This window comes from Micrasema longulum, unplaced genomic scaffold (assembly GCF_059751315.1).
Source record: "Micrasema longulum isolate JH-2025_06_02 unplaced genomic scaffold, ASM5975131v1 h1tg002979l, whole genome shotgun sequence".
Taxonomy (NCBI): Eukaryota; Metazoa; Arthropoda; class Insecta; order Trichoptera; family Brachycentridae; genus Micrasema; species Micrasema longulum.
Genome location: NW_028280092.1, coordinates 8974 through 32275, shown reverse-complemented (window position 1 = coordinate 32275; position 23302 = coordinate 8974). Strand labels below are relative to the sequence as shown.

The following is a 23302-nucleotide window of genomic DNA, read 5'->3' as shown; positions in this document are numbered from 1 at the left end:
TGTTGTTTGCAACTACGAGTACATACGTGGGTACTAACTATGCACGACACTATCCGATTCGCGTTTACATTCCTTAGCCAACAAATTTACTTGTGAAATAGACATTTTTAATACGACAATTATTAATTTTAAAACGTTCTTAAATGCACTGTTTGAAACAAATTATTAATGTCGTAATAGAACTTTCTTTTTCATACAATTCTTTCTCTGTTTTTGATGTGTATTATTATTATCTTATCTCTTTCTGATATTAATTTATCAAATATTTTTGTGTACCGTATATTATATTATTTTCACATATATACTTACTGTTAACTAATTTTCATGATTTGTTTTTAACAATAATTTGTTGATACCATTTTTTTTATACTTATAAGTATATGAAAATGTATATATTTTTTTGTTTGAATTCTTTAGAAGTTATTTACAATTTGCTTTTTAATTCAATTACTTTTATTATATCCATATAAAATTATTTTTTTCTTTTTTACTATATAAAGTTTCACTTTTTATTTTGCATGGCAGTATGCTTCTTATTGTTTCTAAATGTATACAAAAAAGCATTGTTTATCTTTTAAATTTTTACGCACTATGTTTGTACTTAACTGTATATTTTTTGTAAATGCCCCTTGGGCGTATTGTAAAATTAAATAAATAAATAAATAAATATAATGGATGTGGAGAAATGTTTTCATACATAACTTCAAAAAATAAATTATGAAAAAAGATGTCCTTAGAAAAACGCGACGTGTTTGGCCTTGATAATTGTGACGTCGAAATTTGTGACGATGTTCTATAATAGTTAATAGACGCGGCGCGGCGTCTTATTACAAAGACAGTTACAAAAATATACACGATATACGAGTATACCGCGATTCTAATAGCAGACACACTTTTACACGTTGTTTTATTCTATTACCATGTACGTGACATGTTTCCGAGTTTGTTTTCGTTTTGTTTTATAAAAAATATAAAGGTGTGATTATATTATTAAAATTAAAAGAATATTGAAATATTTCTAGTTCATGCTATGATTCTGCAAGAAAGGAAACAACAATCAAAGCAAATGAAATTCAATGTTTTTTATTTAAAAGTGTAAGATTTTTTTTTTTGTAAATAAATATTAGCGCTCTTATAATTTGCCAAAATATTTACATTTTGGTGGCCATTTTCAACGAGTAGTAAATTACTCATTATTAGAAAAAGGAAATCAAGTTGGGATAGAGTGGGGCTCGAACCTCGAACCTCTGATCCGTGAGTCCACAACGCTGGCCACGGGACCACAACCTGACTTTTAATTTAATAACCCCAATTTAATTTAGTACTGACAAACTGGTGAGTTAGTATTTATTGTAAAAAAATCATTATTTATATCAAGAGATTATTATTTATTTCTTAAACGAATTTAAACTATTTTTATTACATATATTTATAATTTGTTTTGAATATATATAGGATATGTATTAAATAAACATGGTAGATTTTTTCATAGGATTTTGACTCTGAACCTAACCTTATATCTTCCATAATATTTTTGTTCATTTTACGTCAGTGTCTCTTGGAACGGAACCCCGGTGAAAAACGACGTTTACCTGTACTTACCGGTAATGGCGGTAGAAATTTTTTTCCGGTGTTGATTTCTATTTTTGTAAATAGATACATATAATATTATAGTATCATATCAGCATATCAGTGTAATAATGATTATTATTTAAGTAATAAGAATTTTGCCTCATGTTTTTCACTACGTAGATCAAATTAAAAATAATATAAAATAAATAGTGTTTATGCTCGTATTTTATAAGATTAACTGTGAATGAAATAAGTTAAATAAGAATAAACGTTTATATTAACTGTTTATGAAATTTTAAACAACGATATTCTCAAAAACAACAACTAAAAACTACGTTTATAGTAAAACAGAGGTACGCATCCTGGTTGCGAATTGTGTGAGTGTGCATTTGTCGACTATTGTCACACGTCAACATCCTTTTTACCCACAACAACTGTTCACTTCCCACCTTCAGTATCCTTTGATAACCCGCCACAGCAAGACCTCGTGTCGTAAATATTATTTCGTTGAACGTGTGCCGCATCATAGACTTAGTTTCCACCAACCACCAGTGTTCAGCTCCAGATCAGGGGTGTTGGAGCCGCTCGCAATTGACCAGTTGGACCACCGCAATTCCATCAAGAACGAACCAGGTTAATGGCTTCTATTCCTGATCCATTTATTGGGGTTGTGACTGATTGACATTGCATACAGCATATCTAGGATATTCATTTATTTATTTATTAAATTTAAAATACAGTCCACTATATCGTAGAATCCTTAGGGCTTTGCCCCCCGCGTCCGCGTGGGAATTCGTTTTCCCACCATATCCGTTAAACATCCGCATAATTAATGAGGAATTGGATGCGGGTACGGATCGTCTAAAGTGAGCAAATAAACTGCGGATGCGGAGTTCCGTTACAACCCTGCTTCATATATGCATTATGATAATATTATATAGTCAACTAGCGGTAAATCGGCATGTCACAGGAAAAATAAGACTATACATAAAACATCCTTTATGTTTACAGAGTGCTTCTACTCTCGTTTTGATTCCATATTCTTTCGAGTAGCTCCTTTGACTTTGAAGTTTGAATATCTACTCCTTTCAAAGCGCTAAACTTGCATATCAAACGTGTCAACTCCTATATTATGTTCATGGTGTCACACTGGGCATGAAAACTAAAAAACAGCCACAAAATTAAATTTACGTCAGAGAGTCTGTGATATCTAAAGGATGATTATATGTAACGGGTGTTTTTTTGTGGTTATAAAACTTCGATTGTTTATACTCGAACTGTCTCTTGTCAGAATAATAAAAAATAATTTTTTAAACTTTTGCGCGCTGAAAAAAATACAAAATTAATAATGGGACGTCTTACACTTTTGGAGGTAGGTGGATTCGGGTAAATGTAAACGCGTGTGTTTTTTTGACTGAATGTAACTCCTATTTCCTATCCCTATCAGACATCAGCAGTTATTCGTGTACATAAATGTAGGTATGGTAAGAGTATACATTGTTTTCAATACACCCGAAAATTCTTAGTGTTCAGTTCGCCAAACGTATTGGGTTTTTCATGAAACGGTGAATTTACAGTATCATTTCTAGAAATGTTCCCGTTAATTGGTCTCCATGATCTTGTGATTAGACGCCATTGAATTATTTCCAATGAATATACTTTAATTCTATAGAAACAAAACACTCTTATAACACTGTAAGCATCTCGTGGAAATATGCTATATTTTCATAGTCAACTCACTGTTAGTGGTTTTTCTCGTCATGGTCTTAATTTCTGGAATATCGATGTAGAGCAAACGTGTCTCTGATGCTTAATATCATAAACTGGAAATGCATGTTCACTATCATAATAACCGCAACTGACGTTTTTTACGAGTGTATTTGTTATCTGTTTCAGATTCCCTCCAGGTGACTCCCGAGGAGTCTTCAGGTCAGGGTCCTAACCTGCTGCAGCCGCCTACCGTCAGCAGCTTCCCGCTGTTCGGGGCTGACAGAGTGGACCCATTTTTCGTGTCCCTGGCCCCTCCCAACGTGACGGCCCTCGTGGGACGGTCCGCCTACCTCAGCTGTAGGGTGCGAAATCTCGGCAATAAAACGGTAATTTTATAGTAATATCAGATATGTTGTTACATATGTCCAGGCGGATAAAGAGTGAACGAGCGCTTTCGGCTTAGTGCCTGCTCTCAGGTGAAATTCTAAGGTAATCGACTAGAGATAAGTTCGCCTCGTTGTGTAGTAGCTGACGTATTCGTCTACCATTCATGAGGTCCTGGGTTCAGTTCCTGCCAGGGTAGACGTGATGTATTGATTTTAAAGGTTTTTTAAACTACAATATTTTTCCTGAACTGGAATCTGAAGCGTAAGACTGATCACTTAATTTTCATGTAACAGATGATCAAGGTTCGCTGCATTTGGTTTACCAATTCAGTGCCCTATGCACCACTGGGCATGGAAAGGGAGATGATGATTGCAGTAAAATAATAAAATCTCAATTTACTATTTTTTCTTTATTGTTCATATCATTGCAGCTTAAAAATATTATTTTGGTGCGACTTAACTGCGAACCACTAATTTAATGATTGAATCAACGTTTACTACGTAACACTTTATATTTATAATAAAATAAAAAGTTTGTCGTAAGTGTTACACATATGAGTTAATTCTTTTAAAAGAACACAACTATAGTTTCCGGAGAGCCTCCTCCCATCGACGGGTGATACAAAACTAATATTATAATTACTGAATACTATTCATTTTTAAAATTGGTACTAATAAAGCAAACTCTGGTTAATGTTTGCCTAAGACGCATTTTCCAATTATTTGGACACGTTGCTCGCGGCTGGTAGTGGTTGATGGCGTTGAGGGAAAAAGAGGAATAGGTAGATTTCCTACGCGATGGACCGATCAGGTCAGGATTGGGCAGGCATCTAAGAATAAAGCAAAGTTCGGTAGACATGGTATTTGTGGCAAGGAACGAGAATTTTAGGATCATAACATATAAAATGACTATGTAGAATTTTGTTTGTTGTAGGTTGGAGCTCCTACTCCAGTTAGAGATTAACAGAAGACACGAGGTTGCTGTTTAATGCGTATTTATTACATGGCGAATAAGATATAGTACTTGGTTGTGTAGCGCGAGCGTAGAGGCGATGATGGGTTAAAGAGACTGCACTTTATCTACATGCTGAAACTGAGTAACTGAGTTGAGTCTTCGGACTGGCTGAGCTGACTGACGCTGAACTGAACTGGCAGTTGATTACGCTCCGTGGTCTCTTTATAGGCCACGTTTCTTTGTTGTTCATTTCTCCATGGTAGGGACGATGTTAATGTACTTCAGGACAATGCTCTCGTCTTTCAGTGCAATACTATTAGAGTCGCATAAATTTTTGTATTGGATTCTATAGAAACCGATGACTCGCTTCATTGGTCGTCGCTTTATTTCAAGTTAAATATGGTAACACGTGTGTGTTGTCAGTCATGGACTATGAGCCCCACAACTATGAGTAAAGATATCAAATGGCAAAAAAAAAATTTCTTTACTAAGTAAGACAGATATTACCAGAAAACTTTTTACATAATTAGATTTTAATATCGCGAGTCCCGACTGTGACTGTAAAATAAAAATAAACTAAGAGAGCAAAAGAAAATCATTTTAAAATCCTCCAAACGGCATTTTCGCAACATTTTCCTCGACAATTTAAAGTTAATCGATTTTCCTCTCGGATTTTCTCCCATTCTTCCGCTGAACTCTTTAGTCCCGTTTTATGATTATCCCGGTAATACTGTTGTACACTATGATGGGGTAAAGACCTTTTCACTTTGCTGGATACTTTTATTACGTCGCTGACCACAACAATACATCACAAGGGGTCTACTCTGTCAACACATTAGTTTTTTGTGCCGATGGAATAAAACGACTTTACTTTGAATCACTTGTAATTTACCTATCTTGGTGTATATTGAGACTGGCATGTTAGTATACTTAGAGTGATGACGAAGAAATGGGTACGAATATGGTTATATACAAATAATAACTAGAATTTATTAATTAGTTTGATAGTTCATAAATAAGTATACGGGTAGGGGAAGGGTGTACAAAATGACATAGATTTTTTGTAAAATGAAAATAAAAGAAATTGGTTACATATTTAGTAAAAAACTTCTTTCGTTCAAATTGTACACTATTTTTTAACATGTTAGCACTGTTGTTGTAGGAAAAAATACAAATCTATCAAATAAAAATACAAAAATAAAAACATACTGCAAAAAACCGTTTTGCCCCACCGGGTGTACAAAACGACATACGATATAAACTTAGATGGTATGATTATTTAACACTTTTTAAAAAAAGAATTGATAAGTTTTTTTTATGAATATTAAAGAATTAAAATATTAAATGCACACTTCACAAACAACAATCTTAGTTTTTTTATTTAAACCAGCACATTTTGCATGAGCCCAATTTTCACACTTCATGCATTTTAACCATGTTTCACCTGGCTTTGATCTCGTATATAACTCATTACAATAAATGCATGAGCAGTCATCTTTATCGCCTGTAAGTAGAAGGTCTTCAGTGTCTCAATCAAAAATCAATTTTTTACATATACCTTGTTTACACTTTTCCAGGATATGTTTTTTGGAACCTTTAGCTTTAGCCTCTGATATATTTGGAGCTGTTTACAAATGTCATGTTTTACGCACATAATTGCGAAGCATTATTATTCTTCTAAAGAAAAAAGTATTAAATGGGGAAAAATTACATAGTATGTCATTTTACCCTACCGGTACATATGTCGTTTTGCCCCACTACGTGAGTTTTTAAAAACATTAAAAAATATCACATTGCATTTATTAAATTTTAACAAAATTATAGTTTTTCATGAAGATTAACAATGACAAAACATATCCTTTCAGTTTGTGTTGTAGAATAATACAAATAAAATAATAATAATATCTTCGGTGTCCGCGCAACCAAAATATTGTTTTATTTCACAAAGTAACCCGCAACACGTCCTCCTCGGGCGGTCGCTATAAGCGTCCTAAATATTGGTGAGTATTTATGTGTCGTACCAGTGCTCATTCTTGTGCCGGTTTAAACATGACCAAGAGTTTGGTTTCTGAGATATGATTACTATGTCATTTTACCCGCCTATGTCATTTTGTACACCCTTCCCCTAATACAAAAACTACAAAATGCGTTTTATGTATGTTCAAGGTATTCTTTTTTTAAATAGCTTAACGCAGTTGGTTAGACGGCCAACTATGTACCTGGCGTTGTGGGTTGGATTCCCGAAAAAAAAAATCAGATTTTTTTTTCTCAGTTGTCTCTTCTGTCTTCTCTTTTACACCCGCTGACAGGCTTATGAAATAAAAGCTTAGCGGGTTATTTTCTTTATAGAAATAAAAAATAAAAAAAAATAAAAAATGCAACACAATATCATAACTTATATTTTATTTATTGCTTTTAACAATACGTTCGAAATATGATGTCGGTCAAGTGGCGGCTTCTTGCCGTGAAGAATGTGTTATTTCGGCACGGATGTTTTTCTCGAGCATCGGGATTGTGGTTAGTTTGCTGGTTAACACCTTTCCCTTCAAGCAACCTAGTAGAAAAAAACCGGGGGCGGTCAAATCAGTGGATCGATACATTATCCAATATTCGGTCGAGAAAAGGTTGTGGCAAAATTTGCATCGTAACATGAGCTATGTGTGACGTAACACTACCGTGTTAGAACCACGTGTGATGTAGGCCCAATCCATCCATTTTGGGCACATAAAATTTTCCAACATGCCACGATAGCGATTACCAGTAACTGTTAGGGCATTACCTTTAGCATCTTCACGGTGCCCGGGCCTTCTCAAACACTCTGCCTTGTCCTCAATTCAACGATTATTGGAATAACGGTTTTATAATTTCAACGCGTTGTTGCGGTGTCAGATGCTCCATAATAAATTGTATTAGACCAGTCTTCACAACTGTTAAATATGAGACAACAAATGACAACCAAACCGAAATAGCGGCAAGACAACATCAGCCTGAAACATAAAATACATCCTGTACAGTGAAAGTAAACGTGTAAAATGATCACGCCATTTTGTAGCTTAAAATATCCCGCATTCGATAAATCAGCGAGAGAAAAATTCGAATCTCCTATGGACCAGATTCCAGACTTTTCCACGAAATTCCCCCGTAAAAGCGTATCCACTGTAATTGGAATAATTGGACAATAACGCATTTTTCATGATCTTTTAGAAATCCAGGCGGTTCGCGGCATTGTTCCTTCCTTACAGCTCGCGCTGACGGCCATTTTTCATTGGGAATAAAGGAGCGCCATGTTTATATTATACCTATTTTCAAATCGTAAGAAAAGCACTAAATTCTGAATTCAATTCTCATAACCTGAGATATTACCTTGTATTCCACATGTTTATTATACGATACGTATTTTGTAACAGACGTACAAGAGGGAAATTTGAGTAAAACGATGACTTGCAGAATTATATGCCATATTTATCACTTCGTTCGCGACATAAAAACTATTTCTATTTACGAAATGGAAACACTTTTCTGAAAGATTTTGTAAACTCATTGCCTTTTGTATATTTCTTACTACGATGTTCATAAGTTATAAATAATTTTAAGCGCTGCGTACCATCGATTGATTAAAGTAAGATTATAATTTAAAACGGATTATGAAAATAAAAACTTGTCGTAATTAAAAAGATATTCAATTCAGATAAAGTTATAACTTGTGAAAGTCGATAATAAAGGCAGTAAAAATAATAAATCAAACTTTTACAACCAGAATGTCTCATAAATATTTTTTCTTAGCTTCTACTTTATTTCCGGTATTTTGTTGTGTATCCTTTTATAGAATACTACATTTATCTTAATAATCGATTTGATGAATTATATAGCTAATAAAAATAAATGAATAGGTCAGCATTTAAAATAATATACTCGGTTTATTTTCTATTTGTAACGTGTATCAATATCTTTTGTGTATTGTAATGTATCATAATAATATATTCTACACTATTTAAAATAAATACTATTTACAATGGTTAAAGATATACTTCGTGCACCAAACAAAGGTGGCTTTGTTTATATCGGCGCATGACCTTTTAATCTCTCTCATTACTTAATAACATTCTTTACAACCCTTGCACTCCAAAATATCGAGGCTATACTGATAGAATGCATTAAGTCAACAGTCTTCATATATTCCAAATAGTTTTAAATATACGAGCAAGAAGTTGATTTCTCTTTTAAAGCTTTAAAAAAATAATGCGTGGAAAGAATAAAAAAGTTTAAAATGCGATTATCCCGTAACTTATTTTAATGACATAATGCACTCTGTTGGTAAAGCCTCGATATCTTGTTGAGAATTTTGTTTACCTTTCTGGGGTGCTATTCTAAACCGCTCTCAGTGTTTCTCGTGTATTTTGTATGTAAATACGCGAGATAATACGGCCGCGAGAGTGTTTGGAATACCACCCCTAGTCATGGTATATCTTTTCATTCTTCTCAGGAAAACACGAATTCTATTCGTTGACATTTCACATTATTCTTCAGCAATTTATTTTCTGTTTAATGTAACAGATTCTGGAATGAGCTTTATCACTAGGTAAAAAATGTTCCTACTTTGACAACTTTAAATATTTATTTATTCTTAAATCCCATATTTTCCCTTGCATTTTACTACTTTTTTTGTATCTCCTTTCGAACTTCTTAAAATAGATAATGATTGTCCACCCTAATGTCTGCCATCACTTTAATCGTTTTTTTTTTCAAAAACGCAATTTATAAAAATATTTGGGATGTCTCTATTATTTCAATACAAACAAAAAAAATTGCTTTACCTACTAAAACCGCGACACTGTTGAAATGTAAAAATAAATAAATTGTAAATCTACAATAAACTTATACGTGCAGTATTGTCTCTCTATGAGAAGAGTTCAGCGTGTGTAAGAGTTAATGAGGGATTTACATCTTGGATTGTGATCTCAAAAAGCGTGAAACAGGGATGTGTAATGTCACCATGGTTGTTTAATCTATACATGGACAACTGTATGAAAGAGATAGAATGTATGGGTATTGGAGTAAAAATGGATAATTTTTCAGTAAGCTGCTTGTTCACTAAGTCTGGTCATGTCAAAAGCAGACAGAACCGAAGGGCATGTATGACAAGATGTATGAATGTGGAAGAAGCCAGGAATGTATGCCAGGATAGACGTGTGTGGCGGTTCATTCTCTCTGCCTACCCCTACGGGGAAATGGCGTGATGGTAGTAGTAGTGGTAGTAGTAGTAGTAGTAAATCTCGTCGTCTTTTTAAAAAATTATCGGGTATTTCTTTAAAAAATTGTTAACGTTTTACATTGTTAAATATGTTTTATGTTTCTTTACTTTATAATTTTTGGTATATCTGTATGTTTTACAGGTAGATAAATAGTAACAAGGGGTACCTCGTTTAATTTTATGCAGATAAATTCATAGCTTTCGGTTTCGGGCAGTTACTGTATAACATAAAATTGTTAAATTTCAATCATTGCCTGCTATTAATTGTTAAATTATATAATATAGAAGCATCAATGACATAGTTGCAAGAGGCGAACAGTTAAAACTTTTTTTTTGCAACAGAGGGAATTTTTTTTGAAAAAGGAATATCGAAGTCTGTCTACAAACATTTGGGCATACTTAAAACACTCTTGATTAAAGTAACTGGTATAAAAAGACTTATAAAACATAAAAATTGTTTTCAGGCGTTGCCTAGTAGGTGACATAGTTCAGCCAGATGAATCTCACCCAAATAATTAAAGTTTCAGCCCTTTCACTTTACAAAAGTCAACAGATGGAAGAGTTGAGCAAATGTGGATGTTTAACCATAAGCAGAATGGCGAATGTTACACAGTGTGTGAAGTTGCCACTTAAACCAGCCAATGACACATCATAAGCCCTACAAATGCCTAGACTTTCATATTCCCTTCTCAAAAATGTTTTCCTTCTCCGTTGCAACAAATTATTTTTTTAAAAATTTAATTTAGAATTTGCCCAAAGGGCATTATCAAAAATTATACAGGTAAGTACAAACATAGTAAGTAATAATTTTAAAAATAAAAACACTTTTTTTTTGTATACATGTAGAAACAAAAAAAGCATAATGCAATGCAAAATACAAAGTGAAACTTTGCATTAAAAAAACAACAAAGAATTTAAACAAAAAAAAATGGTATTAATAAATTAATGTTTAATAAATTAGCTTACTGTAAGTATATATAAGATAATAAATAATATATGGTACAAATAAAATAAATTAATAAATACCAACATCATTATTTTCTTGACGTACCTAATGGTGTAAAAGGCACTGTATTGGTACACAAATCCTAGGGTATTTCGATATTTTTTTTACATAAAGGGAAGATTATTAGTATTACGCTTCAGGTGTCAGACCAGGGACTATGAAATATTTTATTGTAATAACACCTTTTAAAATAAATATTTCATGTCAACCGAGCCGGGAATCGAACCCAAGACCTCTTGCATGGTAGGCAAACTCGCTCACCACTATACTACCGGGCTGATTAATCAATTAACCTATTGGAATACACAGATATCCATTATATATATACATATATGGGTATATATATCGATTTCATCAAGGTAGGGCGCTTATAGTGAGCTGGCCATGTAATTAAAATGGACGACAAGAACTCTGAAAAGCGCCAAACTTTCTCTATACCACAAGGACGACGAATACCAGGAAGGTCCAAAATGCGATGGGTGGACTGCATCAGTGTGAATACGACAATGTTGGAAGTGAGGAGCTGGAAAGGAAGGGCAGCAGACCGGCAAGAGGAGACTCCTGGATTCAGCCATGGCCCACCCAGGGCTGTCGAGCTGATGATAATAAAAATATATATTTATATATTAAATGTAAATGGAATCTTTTACATATTTTGGTCTCATTTTTTGATGAATGACACTGAACTGAAAAACAAAACAAAAATATGAACAGATGAAAATATCAACGAAAAAAAATAAATACGTTTGAAAATAAAAAAAAGCGGCCATTTAAACCAAATGAAATAAAAATAACCATGAATTATATTTCCAACCTTTCGCTAGGTAATAAAAATATATTACATTCATCAATTGCCTACTATCCATATTTTTTACGTAACCTTTTTTTCATTAACATATACGAGTATAATGACAATTTAACCCATAGAAATGTGGTTCAAAGAAGGCTTAGTTAACTAAAATTTTATTGGTGTTTGGATTTTTTTTTACTTGAATCGTATTTTTATTAGAAATATCATGTAATTCGGATCAAATTGCTTTTAAAATAAAAACCAAGCGAATATAAATTGCTTTAGTTCCCTAGAGGGTGAATTCAAAGTGTATTTAATTTGAGGGCTTGATTCAACATAGTTTTTTAAGTCCGTGTGCACCGTTTGAAAATATTTTTCAAAACACATATCAGTTGGATTGGTAAAATGAATGTATAAAAAATAAGAACAGAAACTCCGTATACGAATCTTGCACAATTGTATGAAGCTTGTTGTTAGGTTCGTAAAACAAAAATAAATTAAAAAAGTAGTTGTCCGATTACCTACAAATATCTCGTATTTATAATAATCATCATACCCCCTGTTCGCACCCAAAAATGCATAAAGCACTGCATTGGTACACCAAATGCAGCGCATATGGATCATCTGATACATAAAAGTAAAGTAATCAGCATTACGCCTCATATAATTTCTAAATATCTTGTATTAAATCATTTTTGCAAAACAGTGATATAATTGGCGGCCTCCGTGGTATAGAAGTTGTTAAAAAAAAAAAAAATTCCATTCCCTTGTAAAAAATGTGTGGTACCCCTGCACAAGCGTTAAATTCTAGCCAGATCGAGCTGCGCGCGCAAGTCCACGCCTGCGCATGTCCAACACGAGACAGGCACCTCTCTCGGCTTGCAAGCCGTGACAGTTCTTGATCCGAGAGGTCGCGGGTTCGATTCTCAACATGGTTGACATGAAATATTTATTTAAAAAGGGGTTTTTACCCTAAAATATTTCAAAGTTTCCAGGACTGGCACCTGAAGCGTAAGATTGATCATCTAACCTTTATGTAACAAAATAATCAATTTGTTTATAATGAAACACTTTGTAATTACTACCACATAAAAGCTTAAAATATTAATTATTTATTTGTTTTATTTGGGATTTTTACTGCAATTTACATAAAAAATAAGTAGATTTATATTAACAATACAAGAGTCAATTAAAAAAATCCAAATGTTAATCTAATAATACATCATGTATTTGAAAAGAGTTTATAAAACTCTATGTGTGCGACGTTTGTATTTATTTATTTATTTAACTTTGTACATAATGTTATGTGTACATTAGCGGGCTTATTGTCAAATGGCAATTTCTTCCAACCAACCGATAAAATAAAAGTTTTATTTTTATAATTCAAGTTACAGAACATATTCAATAGAAAATAAAGATTAAAAAGCTAAAAATATATAAAAATAGAAATAAACGTATTTGTTTATGAATTACCTTAAATCAAAACTATTACTTAATAGGAAAAAGGAAAAAAGAGGAAAGAGGAAAAAGGAAAGGAGGAGAGATTAAGGAAGAGAAAGGAGATGTTTCTTCAGACGTGATTTAAACAGAGATAATAAAGTAACATATTTGATGGTGGATGGGAGATGATTCCAGTCGAGCCGCATGGACACTATGAGTTAGAAAAGAAAGAGGAATTGTGGATGGGTATTAAGAGAGTGCCTTGAGAATTAGAACGAAGAGGTAAACCATGAACTGATAAGCGTTAAAAATTTTCACGCAGGTATATAGGAGCGTTAGGACTATGAAGTACATTGAACAGAAGTGAGAGGGAGTGATAGTCGCTCCGCTGTCTAATTTTGAGCCATTTCAGTTGCCTACGATAATCAGTAATGTGGTCATATTTCCTAAGACCAAAAATGTACCTTATGCATGTATTCTGAAGTCGTTCAAGTTTATCGAGTTACTCACAGCTTAAATCAGTCATGGAAACATCAGCGTAATCTATAATGGGTAGTAGTAATGCTTGTACAAGGGTGCATTTAGTATTAACGGGTAAGAATTTTTGCAACCTTCTAAGTGAGTGTAGACTGAAAAATATTTTGCGGCTTAATTCATAAGTATGAGCTTGCCAACAGAGATATTCATCCATTTGTACTCTTAGATTTTTTACGGATTTCCTGTATTGAATATTGGTACCATTGACAATAAGAGGATTAAGTGAAAGTACGTCTAGCTTACTAAGCAATCTTTGACTACCCGCAAACATAATTTGTGTTTTAGATGGGTTTATTAGTAAACCATACTCTTTTGTCCATGTTGACACGCAATTTAGTGTATTAGACATCGATTCTATTGCTTTGCTGGTGTTTTCAGGTCTGCAATGAAGATATAATTGTAAATCATCTGCATATTCATGTATGTGTATATGAATGTATGCGAATGAATGAGTGAGGGTTTTTTTCACAATTACAAATATTTTTTTAAAATTTTTATTTTCTTTTATTTAGGAAACATACAGTACAGTGACAAAGTTTAATATTTTTCACAATTTGACTTAATTCTAATGGACCAGTGAAGTTTCCATATTATAAAGCAATTATATGTAAGGTTAATTATGAAAGTATAAAAAAGAGAAGGAAAAAGAAAAACATAAATGAAAGTTGTTTAAAAATTAGAATTAAAGTAAAAGTAAGATATTTTAAAGTTTGTAGTTTGAAGTGAGTATTTACAAATGGAAATAATATTAAAAATGAAGAAAATTTGTAAGAGTAATTAAAAATTAAGAATTGAAATAAAGAATGAAAAACATGCTCAGATGTAAAAATAAAATAAAGTTGTAATAACATTAAAAAAAAAAAAAAACGATGAGAAGAATCTTTAAGTGAAAAATAAGACAATAAATTTAAGTCAATTTAAAAAACATCTTCAAAATTAATGACACATAGTAAGAGCAGCAGTATATTGATTTTATTTACATATATAAAATAATATAATGTTTTATTATTATTTTTACTAGCAAATGGCTTAACTAGACGGCTTAGTCTGTGATATAACATACGCTGTAATGGATTCTCCAACGATAAATCTCTATGAACATAATCAATCTCGCCCGAAATAAAACCTAAATCAATCTAAATATGTTTTGTTTAAAATTATGGTATTTTTGGGATGTTAATGAATTTCAATCTTCATTAAAAGGATACGATTGTATGCTTTATATTACACAAAAGAAAAAAGGAGAATTGTATATTTTATTGTATTCGTGAAAATTAAGCAATTTAATAGAACCATCATTTTCCATTTGGAAGGGAACAGTCTCAATTTTATTTTCCGAAATGTACGGAGATACGAAATTAATTCAAGGAAATGCAAACCAACATCCATAAATGTTTATTTAAATTTTAACAAAGCCAAAAACCGACTATGGCTGATTGCGGGGCTGAAAAAATACGGAAAACGTTTTATGAGGCTCCTATCATAATGTATAATGTCGTACATATTTTCTGCAACTTTATTACCTCTCCAAGTAGTCGCTTAGAATAAACTCGAGTAGAAGGGAAATATTTGCTCGGAAAAATAAAGTGGCGAGGGAAGAAACTCAGAAGAGTCCCCGTACGGAAAGTTTTATTTGTATCGCCAAAATCTGTAGCCCGCATGCGAAAAACAAAATCATCCCTTATCTTTCAAGCCTATCTCTCTGTCATGATATTACTGAGGGTAGGATTCACTTAGATTTTCACTTACGATTGAACGTGTGTATTTTTTTAATTGTTTGCCTAAGCTATCTCGAGCAAGATTCGGGTAAGGTTATGTCGGGTTATTGTTATGTTAAGATAGAAAAGGTTTTGTTTACTTACCCATGTCTATTTTAAACGGCCCGAGTTTGAAAATATATTTTAGAAAAAAAAGAGTTAATACGATTTTGAACTGGTTTTTTAAAAGAAACGAAAACAGTAAAAACTTGAATCGCGCAGTCTAGAAAATTTATAAAATAGATTTAACAAATGCAATTAAATTAATATAATACCTAATATTAAGGAATCTATCGGAAGAGAAAAAAAGAAAAATGTAAAAATTTCTTAATATGTAAATTAAATGATGATTTATGCCGTTGTTAGATGTTTTGAAATTATAATTATTATGAGAACAAAAGTTCTAAAGCCTGAAATTCCTTCAGGGAATTATTTAAACTATTTTCATTATTTATTGACATTGGCGATTATTTTGTAGAGCTCCAAAATATTATATTAAAATTGATCACTTATTTGAGTGTACTTATTCGGTTTATTTTATTTTTTAAACCAAAACAAAAAATCAAACAATGAGGAAGTTCAATTCACGTTTTCAATTCGAAGATTCTTGAAAATGTAAGAAAAAATAATAAAAATAATTTTAATAATAACAAACTACTGTATACGATGTCACTAGTTCTTCCGAATCCACCAATGTTAAAGTGTTGTGATAGACAGGAAGTCAATACACCAATTAGCAGAACTCACAGTAGAGTGTGACATCGCAAGCAGAGTAGTTTTAATGTTTTGTTTGAAAATGCCCTAACAAGGCGACACAATTGTCCGATTTTCGTTTTGGTTTTTAAACATAAAATAAACGAAATTAGTGAACTTACATCAAAGCTTAATTTTAATATTTAAATTATATTTATTATTCTCACAATAATAAGTTTCATCGCCCCAGTGTAACTAAAATAATACAACTTTAATATTCAATGGTTCATAACAAATAATAGCAAATTCAATTCGGACTCAAGTCAACACAAAAACCATAGAATTAAGAGTAGTCCAGAAGGAGCGTAGAATTATATTCGAATACATCGGACTGTGTCCAGAAATTCCCCTTCTATACCCCACTTTTGCCGCGCGCATTCGTCATCTCGCAGCGTAATATTGCACGATGGAAAAAAATATTTTCAAAGCACAAATGTAAGGTAAAAAAAAGCAATCTGTTTATTTCTCTAAAATTTTATTGTGCATGCGGAAATATTGATTGACACAACAGAGTAGATAAGTAAAGGGTCATTTAATAAGAGTAATTGATTTAATAAACTTTGAACTTAAAACATAAAACAAATTTAAATTTTACATAAAACGGATATTTTTATATTATGTTAAATAATATTTGATGTTTTAAAGATAATATCGGTCAAATGTCCAGCACAGAGTTGTTTAATCCGAGGTCCAATTTTCATTAGTTATATGATTAGATGAGCAAAGTAGGATAAAAAAAATTCTACCCTGGCAACAATAACGAAATGTTCATTTTGTTCAACAATCTGACAGATGGAAAAATAATTCAATTTTTAAATTATGTATTTGCTACTTACACACTCATTTGCTAATTACACATGAAATGTGATTGCATCCTGTTTCTTTAAGATCCTAGCAGTATTTCTACACTTTAAAAGGACACAACACGGCATGGTTGAATTCAAATCAGGAGTTGCGTACTGAGCGACGTCTACAAAGAAACTAATGGGTCAAAACGTAAAACTACTCATTTATGAGTTGTTTAGTCGCCTTCTGTCTGATGCTCGTATGCGGTTTCTGGACTATTCTTAAATCTATGACAAACACAAAAAAAAAATATATTTCATCTGTAACACCATTTCGCGGTGATCACTGGAGCGAATTTTTTTTGAAATAAGTATTTAAAAAATCAATTTTGTAAATGGAACTTGCAAATCAAACAAAAAGTTTTATTGTTTTTTTGATTAAAAAGTTTAAACTGTATTTAAAACTTACAGCGGATAATTCATTCAAAAGTTATTCCATAAGATGAAATAAATGTTTCACCATTATGATTGTAAATGGTAGAATTATTGGAACCCCTAAATATTCAGAACAGGTTTCAATAATGTTTTGGAAAGGTAGGTAAAATACAAAAACAAAATGTGTATAAATATTCCCGGTAGAGTGAACTAGCGGCATACCAAATGATGTGGCAACATTTTTCAACGGTTTTAATAAAAGAGAATTTGGGCGTTTGTTATTAATAGCGGACGAGCACTTGTTGGGCATTGAATATTGATTCCCTCGTTAAGATTAATGAACGGAGGCTGCTGGGATCATCAATATGGTTGTTGGGTTCGTTTAGATAAAGAGAAAACTTGGTGGGAAATAACTGGAACTGTTTATGTCCATATATATTCTGGACCCGTATTCGGACAAATGAAATTAAGACATTTCCGCCATAGATCTGCTCGTTGAAACTGATTAACTAAAAGGATTGATTTCGATGATGCACATCCATCGATGGTCACAAATAACACAAGTAATTTATCTCTATAATTCGCAAAGTGATTGGTATCAAAATTTCTTAAAAATCATCAATTTAAGGAACCTCGAAACAAGATTAGTTAGATACGGCAGCAAATGAATTTTATTAATTTTTAATTGGAGTACAAAACGCAGGTAAAAAAGTATGAATTATTTAGAAATTACTCGCTTTGATCGCATAACATAGTTCGTTGTAAGATTTTGAGCTTTTACAAAAGTAGCAGTATATATGAGGGGGTTAAATGCAAAACCGCCACTGTCCATGATCACTTTTTTTGGGAAGACCAACAAAACCAGCGGAAAAAATACTATTTCTTTTGAGTTTAATGTGCAACTTGTGCTTGGTAAAACAGATAACGACGAGACTTTTCATTTAAAGTTGAATGTGCACATAGAACTCGAAAAAAATAGTTATTTGGCTATAGGTTTATTGGTTTTCCAAAAACAGTGATCATAGACAGTGGCGGTTTTACATTCAACCCCCTCGTATAATAATTAATTTTTTGATAGTTTCTGATCCACTTTGTTTAAGTTTTTATCATTATAGCTTTAATAGCTTTAAAACTCTTAAAGTTTATTAAATTTAAATCAAATTATTAATCAAATTTTCCCCTTCAAAAGGTGATTCTTAACTTCCGATTTTGGTATTTAGAATTACAAAAAAAAGAAAAAATATAAATACTTGTACGTAAGCTTTTTTTGCGTTCCACGCCTAGGGACTTGATGAAAAGGTTTAAATCTAATCATAAACTTTTTTCAGTAAAGCCATCAAGATTCTCAAAATACTCAGTTTTTTCTGGTAACGAAACTCGTTCGAAAAATAATTCAGAGCTGAGCGTATTTCATCTTTATTAAGGGTAAAACCCCTTAAGCTACGTCTAAAATGATATAGGAACATACATGCGTAGATTTATTAAAATTACCTAAATTATAAAATGTTTTCGGATCATTAAATAAAGAATGACTGCCGAATGAAAGTAGTTATAAGAATGATTTTATTCGAGTTGACTGAAAACAGATATTAAAGATACGATTAATAATATACTGTTTGAGTAACTGGATTATATTTTTTTAGCCTCTTGAGATATTCAACATTTATTTTAGCCTCCCACGCAACCGTTTGCTTTAAGCAGTTATTTGCGTTTCATAAAAATTCGAGCGTCGGCGTCGTTTTGATTCAGCATTTAAATATAAGCAGGTTTTATTCTACCTTGAGTTATTCGATATCATGTTCTTCGATAAAATTGAAAATTATTTGTAAAATCTGAAATCAACTTAATTAAACAAATTATGTAAAAAAAAATTTTTTTATGTAATAAATGATAGCAATTTCATTTTGAGTTTCTCTCTTCAATCCGTGCCTCATGTCTGAGGATAGTGATTACGCCTGACTCCAGGCATGGCTCGTCTGTGGACAGTCTCCCTCCATCTGGAACGGTCTTGTGCTCTTCTATAGGCATTCTTCAGTGATGATTCAGATAATTCAGTGACTATGTCGCAGATAAGTTAATTACGTTTTAAAAACGGAAAAAAACTAATTCGGTTTGGTCAATTCATTCACCTAATCAAGCGGTTTGGGTAAAGCTTAAGGTTGTAATAAAGTTCTAAATAAAAATCATCAGTTTGGTTTCAGGTGTTTGTATTTATTTTACGTATTTTTATATTTAATCGTCAGTCGGCCTCGTGGTGTAATGGTCAGCGATTCCTGACATGGTTGATATGAATATTTATTCAAAAGGGTGTTTTCACACTATAATCACCTTTCCGCACCTAATGGTGCATAGGGTACTGCATCGGTACACCAATCGCAGCGTATCTTGATGATTTTTGTTACATGAAGGTAATATGATCAGTCTAACGCTTCTGGTACCAGCCCAGGGCCTGTGGAATGTTCTGGTGTGAAAATAACCTTTTAAGTAAATATTTCATATCAACCATCAACAAAAATGTCAATCCACCTTACTATTACCGAGCCTTGTAGATTTGGAATATACGCGAGAAATGCGCCTTAATGTTTACGTGTAGATGCGGCACGAAAATTGGAATCTTCTTTTGATTTCGAAAACAATCCACAGGTATCTTGGATACGGCACAGAGATCTGCACATCCTGACGGTGGGGAGCTACACGTACACGTCCGACCAGCGCTTCCAGACCACGCACCGCCCGGAGACGGACGACTGGGTGCTGCACATCAAGTGGGCCCAGCTGCGGGATGCCGGCATGTACGAGTGCCAGGTGTCCACGCAGCCCGTCCGGAGCTACTTCGTCAACCTCAACATAGTCGGTGAGTGAACTAACATCCCATGTGTGAACTAACATCACATGTCAATTGGGTATAGCTAATTTCGCTCCCCTAGAAGTACACTGTCTATCTGTCTGTCTGTCTAAAAAAATCTAAAAAGTGAGAACATCATTTTACCATTGTAATAACTGCAGATTCACGATATTTGACTGAATCCATTTTTGTAAACTCTTCTGTGGTTGTGATGTAAAACAAGACTACATTGGATACAAGACTTGATATATTTCTCCTACTTATTTAAATGGTAAAAAGTTTTTTTTTTTAAATCTTCAAATGTGCATTATCCTTACTATACGAAGAACAAATTTTGTCAATCCAAAAAAGCGTCCGTAACATGACTCGTTGAAAAAGCGAAGAGCAGCGCGAGGGCCAAATAGTGTGGCCAAACCAAAAATGTCCTGTCAGGCGTAGCAACCTAACAAAACCAAAATGAGAAAATTATTAACCACTACCGCTTATGACCTGTTCTATTTTATTTTTATATTATCTACTTACATATGCTTTTTCTGGCTAAAATACATCAAAACAAATTATCGGCTCGACCAGCTCGGCTCTATCTTGGTTATCCTCGTCCTCCATTCGCATTAATTCTCACATTATATTTCTGTTTTACCATTTTTTATTTTTGTATTTTTTTTTATCGTTCTTCATTTGGAAAACCAACAGCTATAAAACAATTATCTTTTTTATAAAACAAAACAAATTACAAATAAGCCAATTACAGGTTTTCACAAGTAGCATCACAAAAAGTTGAAAAGGATTCTCAAACATAAAATAAACAGTAATCTAATATAAATCCAAAAGAAAAGAAAATGTACTACAATTTTTTTCGAAAGCAAACGCCGCACGTCATTATGATTATTCGCAAATAAATCTACCATGAATGTTTTTTTTTATTACATAAAAATTATTAAAAGTTCGCTATAAATACGAATTTTGCCTGTAATTAAATGAAACACGAGGAATATGAAGAAAAAGGTTATTCCTTAGAACTTTGGAAGGAACCTTAATAGAAAGTTTGCATGGTAGTTCAGCAAAATCAATAAAACCAGAGGCAATTTTTAATAGATTAATTATATCAGCTATTTCACGACGTTTTTGCAGATGTAATAGGTGATGTTTTTTTTATATACTCGTATTTAAATATATTGATAACTCAAGTTTCAACTGGAAACACATGTTCCTTACGAATTTCTTTGGAATATTTTCAATACGCGATATCTGCACATTGTACATAGGATTCCAAATTTGTGATACATATTCCAAGTTGCTTCGCACCAATGTACAGTAAAAGAGTGTCTTTGCCATTGTTACTACATAGCTACGCATAAAAAAGCCAAGCGCACGCGATGAATTTTTTATAATTCTGTCAACATGGGCGTCGAAAAGTAAATTACTGTCATGGAAGATACCTAGATCCTTTACACATAATAACCGTTGGAGGTTTTGACCCTTAAGTACAAAGTTAGTAGGTTAAATTTTTACTTGGCCACTAAATGTAATAACTTTACACTTAGAAGGATTAAGGTCCAAGCAGTTGGAGTTTCAGTAATCCTTCATACGGTCGGAGTTGCAGTTATCCTCCATACGGTTGAGATCTGACTGCAGATGAGAAACATCAACTGGGGTATTGATTGTTGTAAATATTTTCATGTCGTCAGCAAAACAAAGCAAGAGCGAAGAGGATAAGCATTCATTGATGTCATTAACAAAAGTTATGAAAAGCAAAGGTCCGAGAAGAGACCCTTGAGGCACCCCACTGGGAACCCGTACCCAACAAGAAATAAAATTATTAACCACTACCGCTTGTGACCTGTTGTCTACATAAGATGAAAACCATCTAGAGAGGTCGCCTCTAATACCGATTTTAGTTATTTTTTTAAATGGTAATTTGTGATCAATTCGGTCGAAGCATTTACTGTAATTGGTGTAAATAACGTCTACCTGATGACCACCGTCCATTGAATCTGTAAAGTAATCATTAAGTAAGATTAAATTTGATACAGTATTTCTCCCTTTTAGAAAACCTTGTTGAGATGGACTTACTGAGTTTTTAATGGCGGATTAGAGTGGATTATAGATTATTCTTTCAAATACTTTAGACACTAAACACAGTTTAGAAATCGGTCTATAATTGGCAATATCAGTTTAAGGACCTTTTTTGTGGACTGGTGTTATAAAAGCGGATTCCCAAATATGAGGGATTGTGCATTCTTTGAAAGATCTTTTAAATAGCAAAGTGATTGGTACACATATAGTACTAGCTGAATTTATGAGAAAACATTCAGGAAGCTGATTAAGTCCAGCTGATTTTGATGTATCTAGTTTTAAGAGTAGATTTTTCACATAATCAGTAGTAACCACGATAGAATAAATATCTGAGATATACACATGAGACGAGGAAGATGAGGGATTAGTGGAATTTCTCTATTGAATACTAGCTGGATCTAGAAAAGTGGAGTGAAAATATTCAGAAAATGCGTTGCAAATGTCAATACCAGTGTTTAACCGCATATTATCTAATACATGACTATAAGGAATACAGTTAGATTTGGATTTGGTCTTCATATACGACCAGAAACTTTTAGATGAGTCCTCGACGGACTTTTCCAAGAAGACTTTGTAAGAATCGTGATAATCCTTTTTAAGATGTTTAATCCAATCACGCAATAATTTAAAAGTTATTAGATTGGAGTGATTGCTTTTGTCATCCATTCGTTTAAAATGACTAAATCATCTAAGCGACCCTTTCTTAATCTTATAAATCACACCTGTCCCGATTGTGTCGCATTGCAAACTCGAGACAAAATCTGAAGTTTTTTGGTGTAAGTCTTTCTAGATTTTAAAAATCACTAATGTAGACCAGATTTTGTCTTGAGGTAGTAATCATTTTATTTTTATTTTCATAGCTTTAATTTTTGTTAGTTGAATTTTATTTCAATTGTACCTGTATATATTATAAAGAAATGTATTTAGCATAGTTTAATAGACTTAATAAGTCCATAAATAAATAGTTAATAAATTATGTAAATTGGATTTTTCAGTTATAAAGT

General features: G+C 32.7%; 1 protein-coding gene across 1 annotated transcript; it reads left to right on the top strand.

Moving 5' to 3' along the window:
- Positions 1–3468: 3468 nt before the first annotated feature.
- LOC148271273 (zwei Ig domain protein zig-8-like) lies at positions 3469–22875 on the top strand (the record flags this gene model as incomplete). The annotated part of the gene is made up of 3 exons (XM_088241588.1): positions 3469–3668; positions 20021–20231; positions 22787–22875. Coding segments are annotated over 3 exons (500 nt in total), but the record flags the coding sequence as incomplete, so codon positions are not given.
- Positions 22876–23302: the final 427 nt, after the last annotated feature.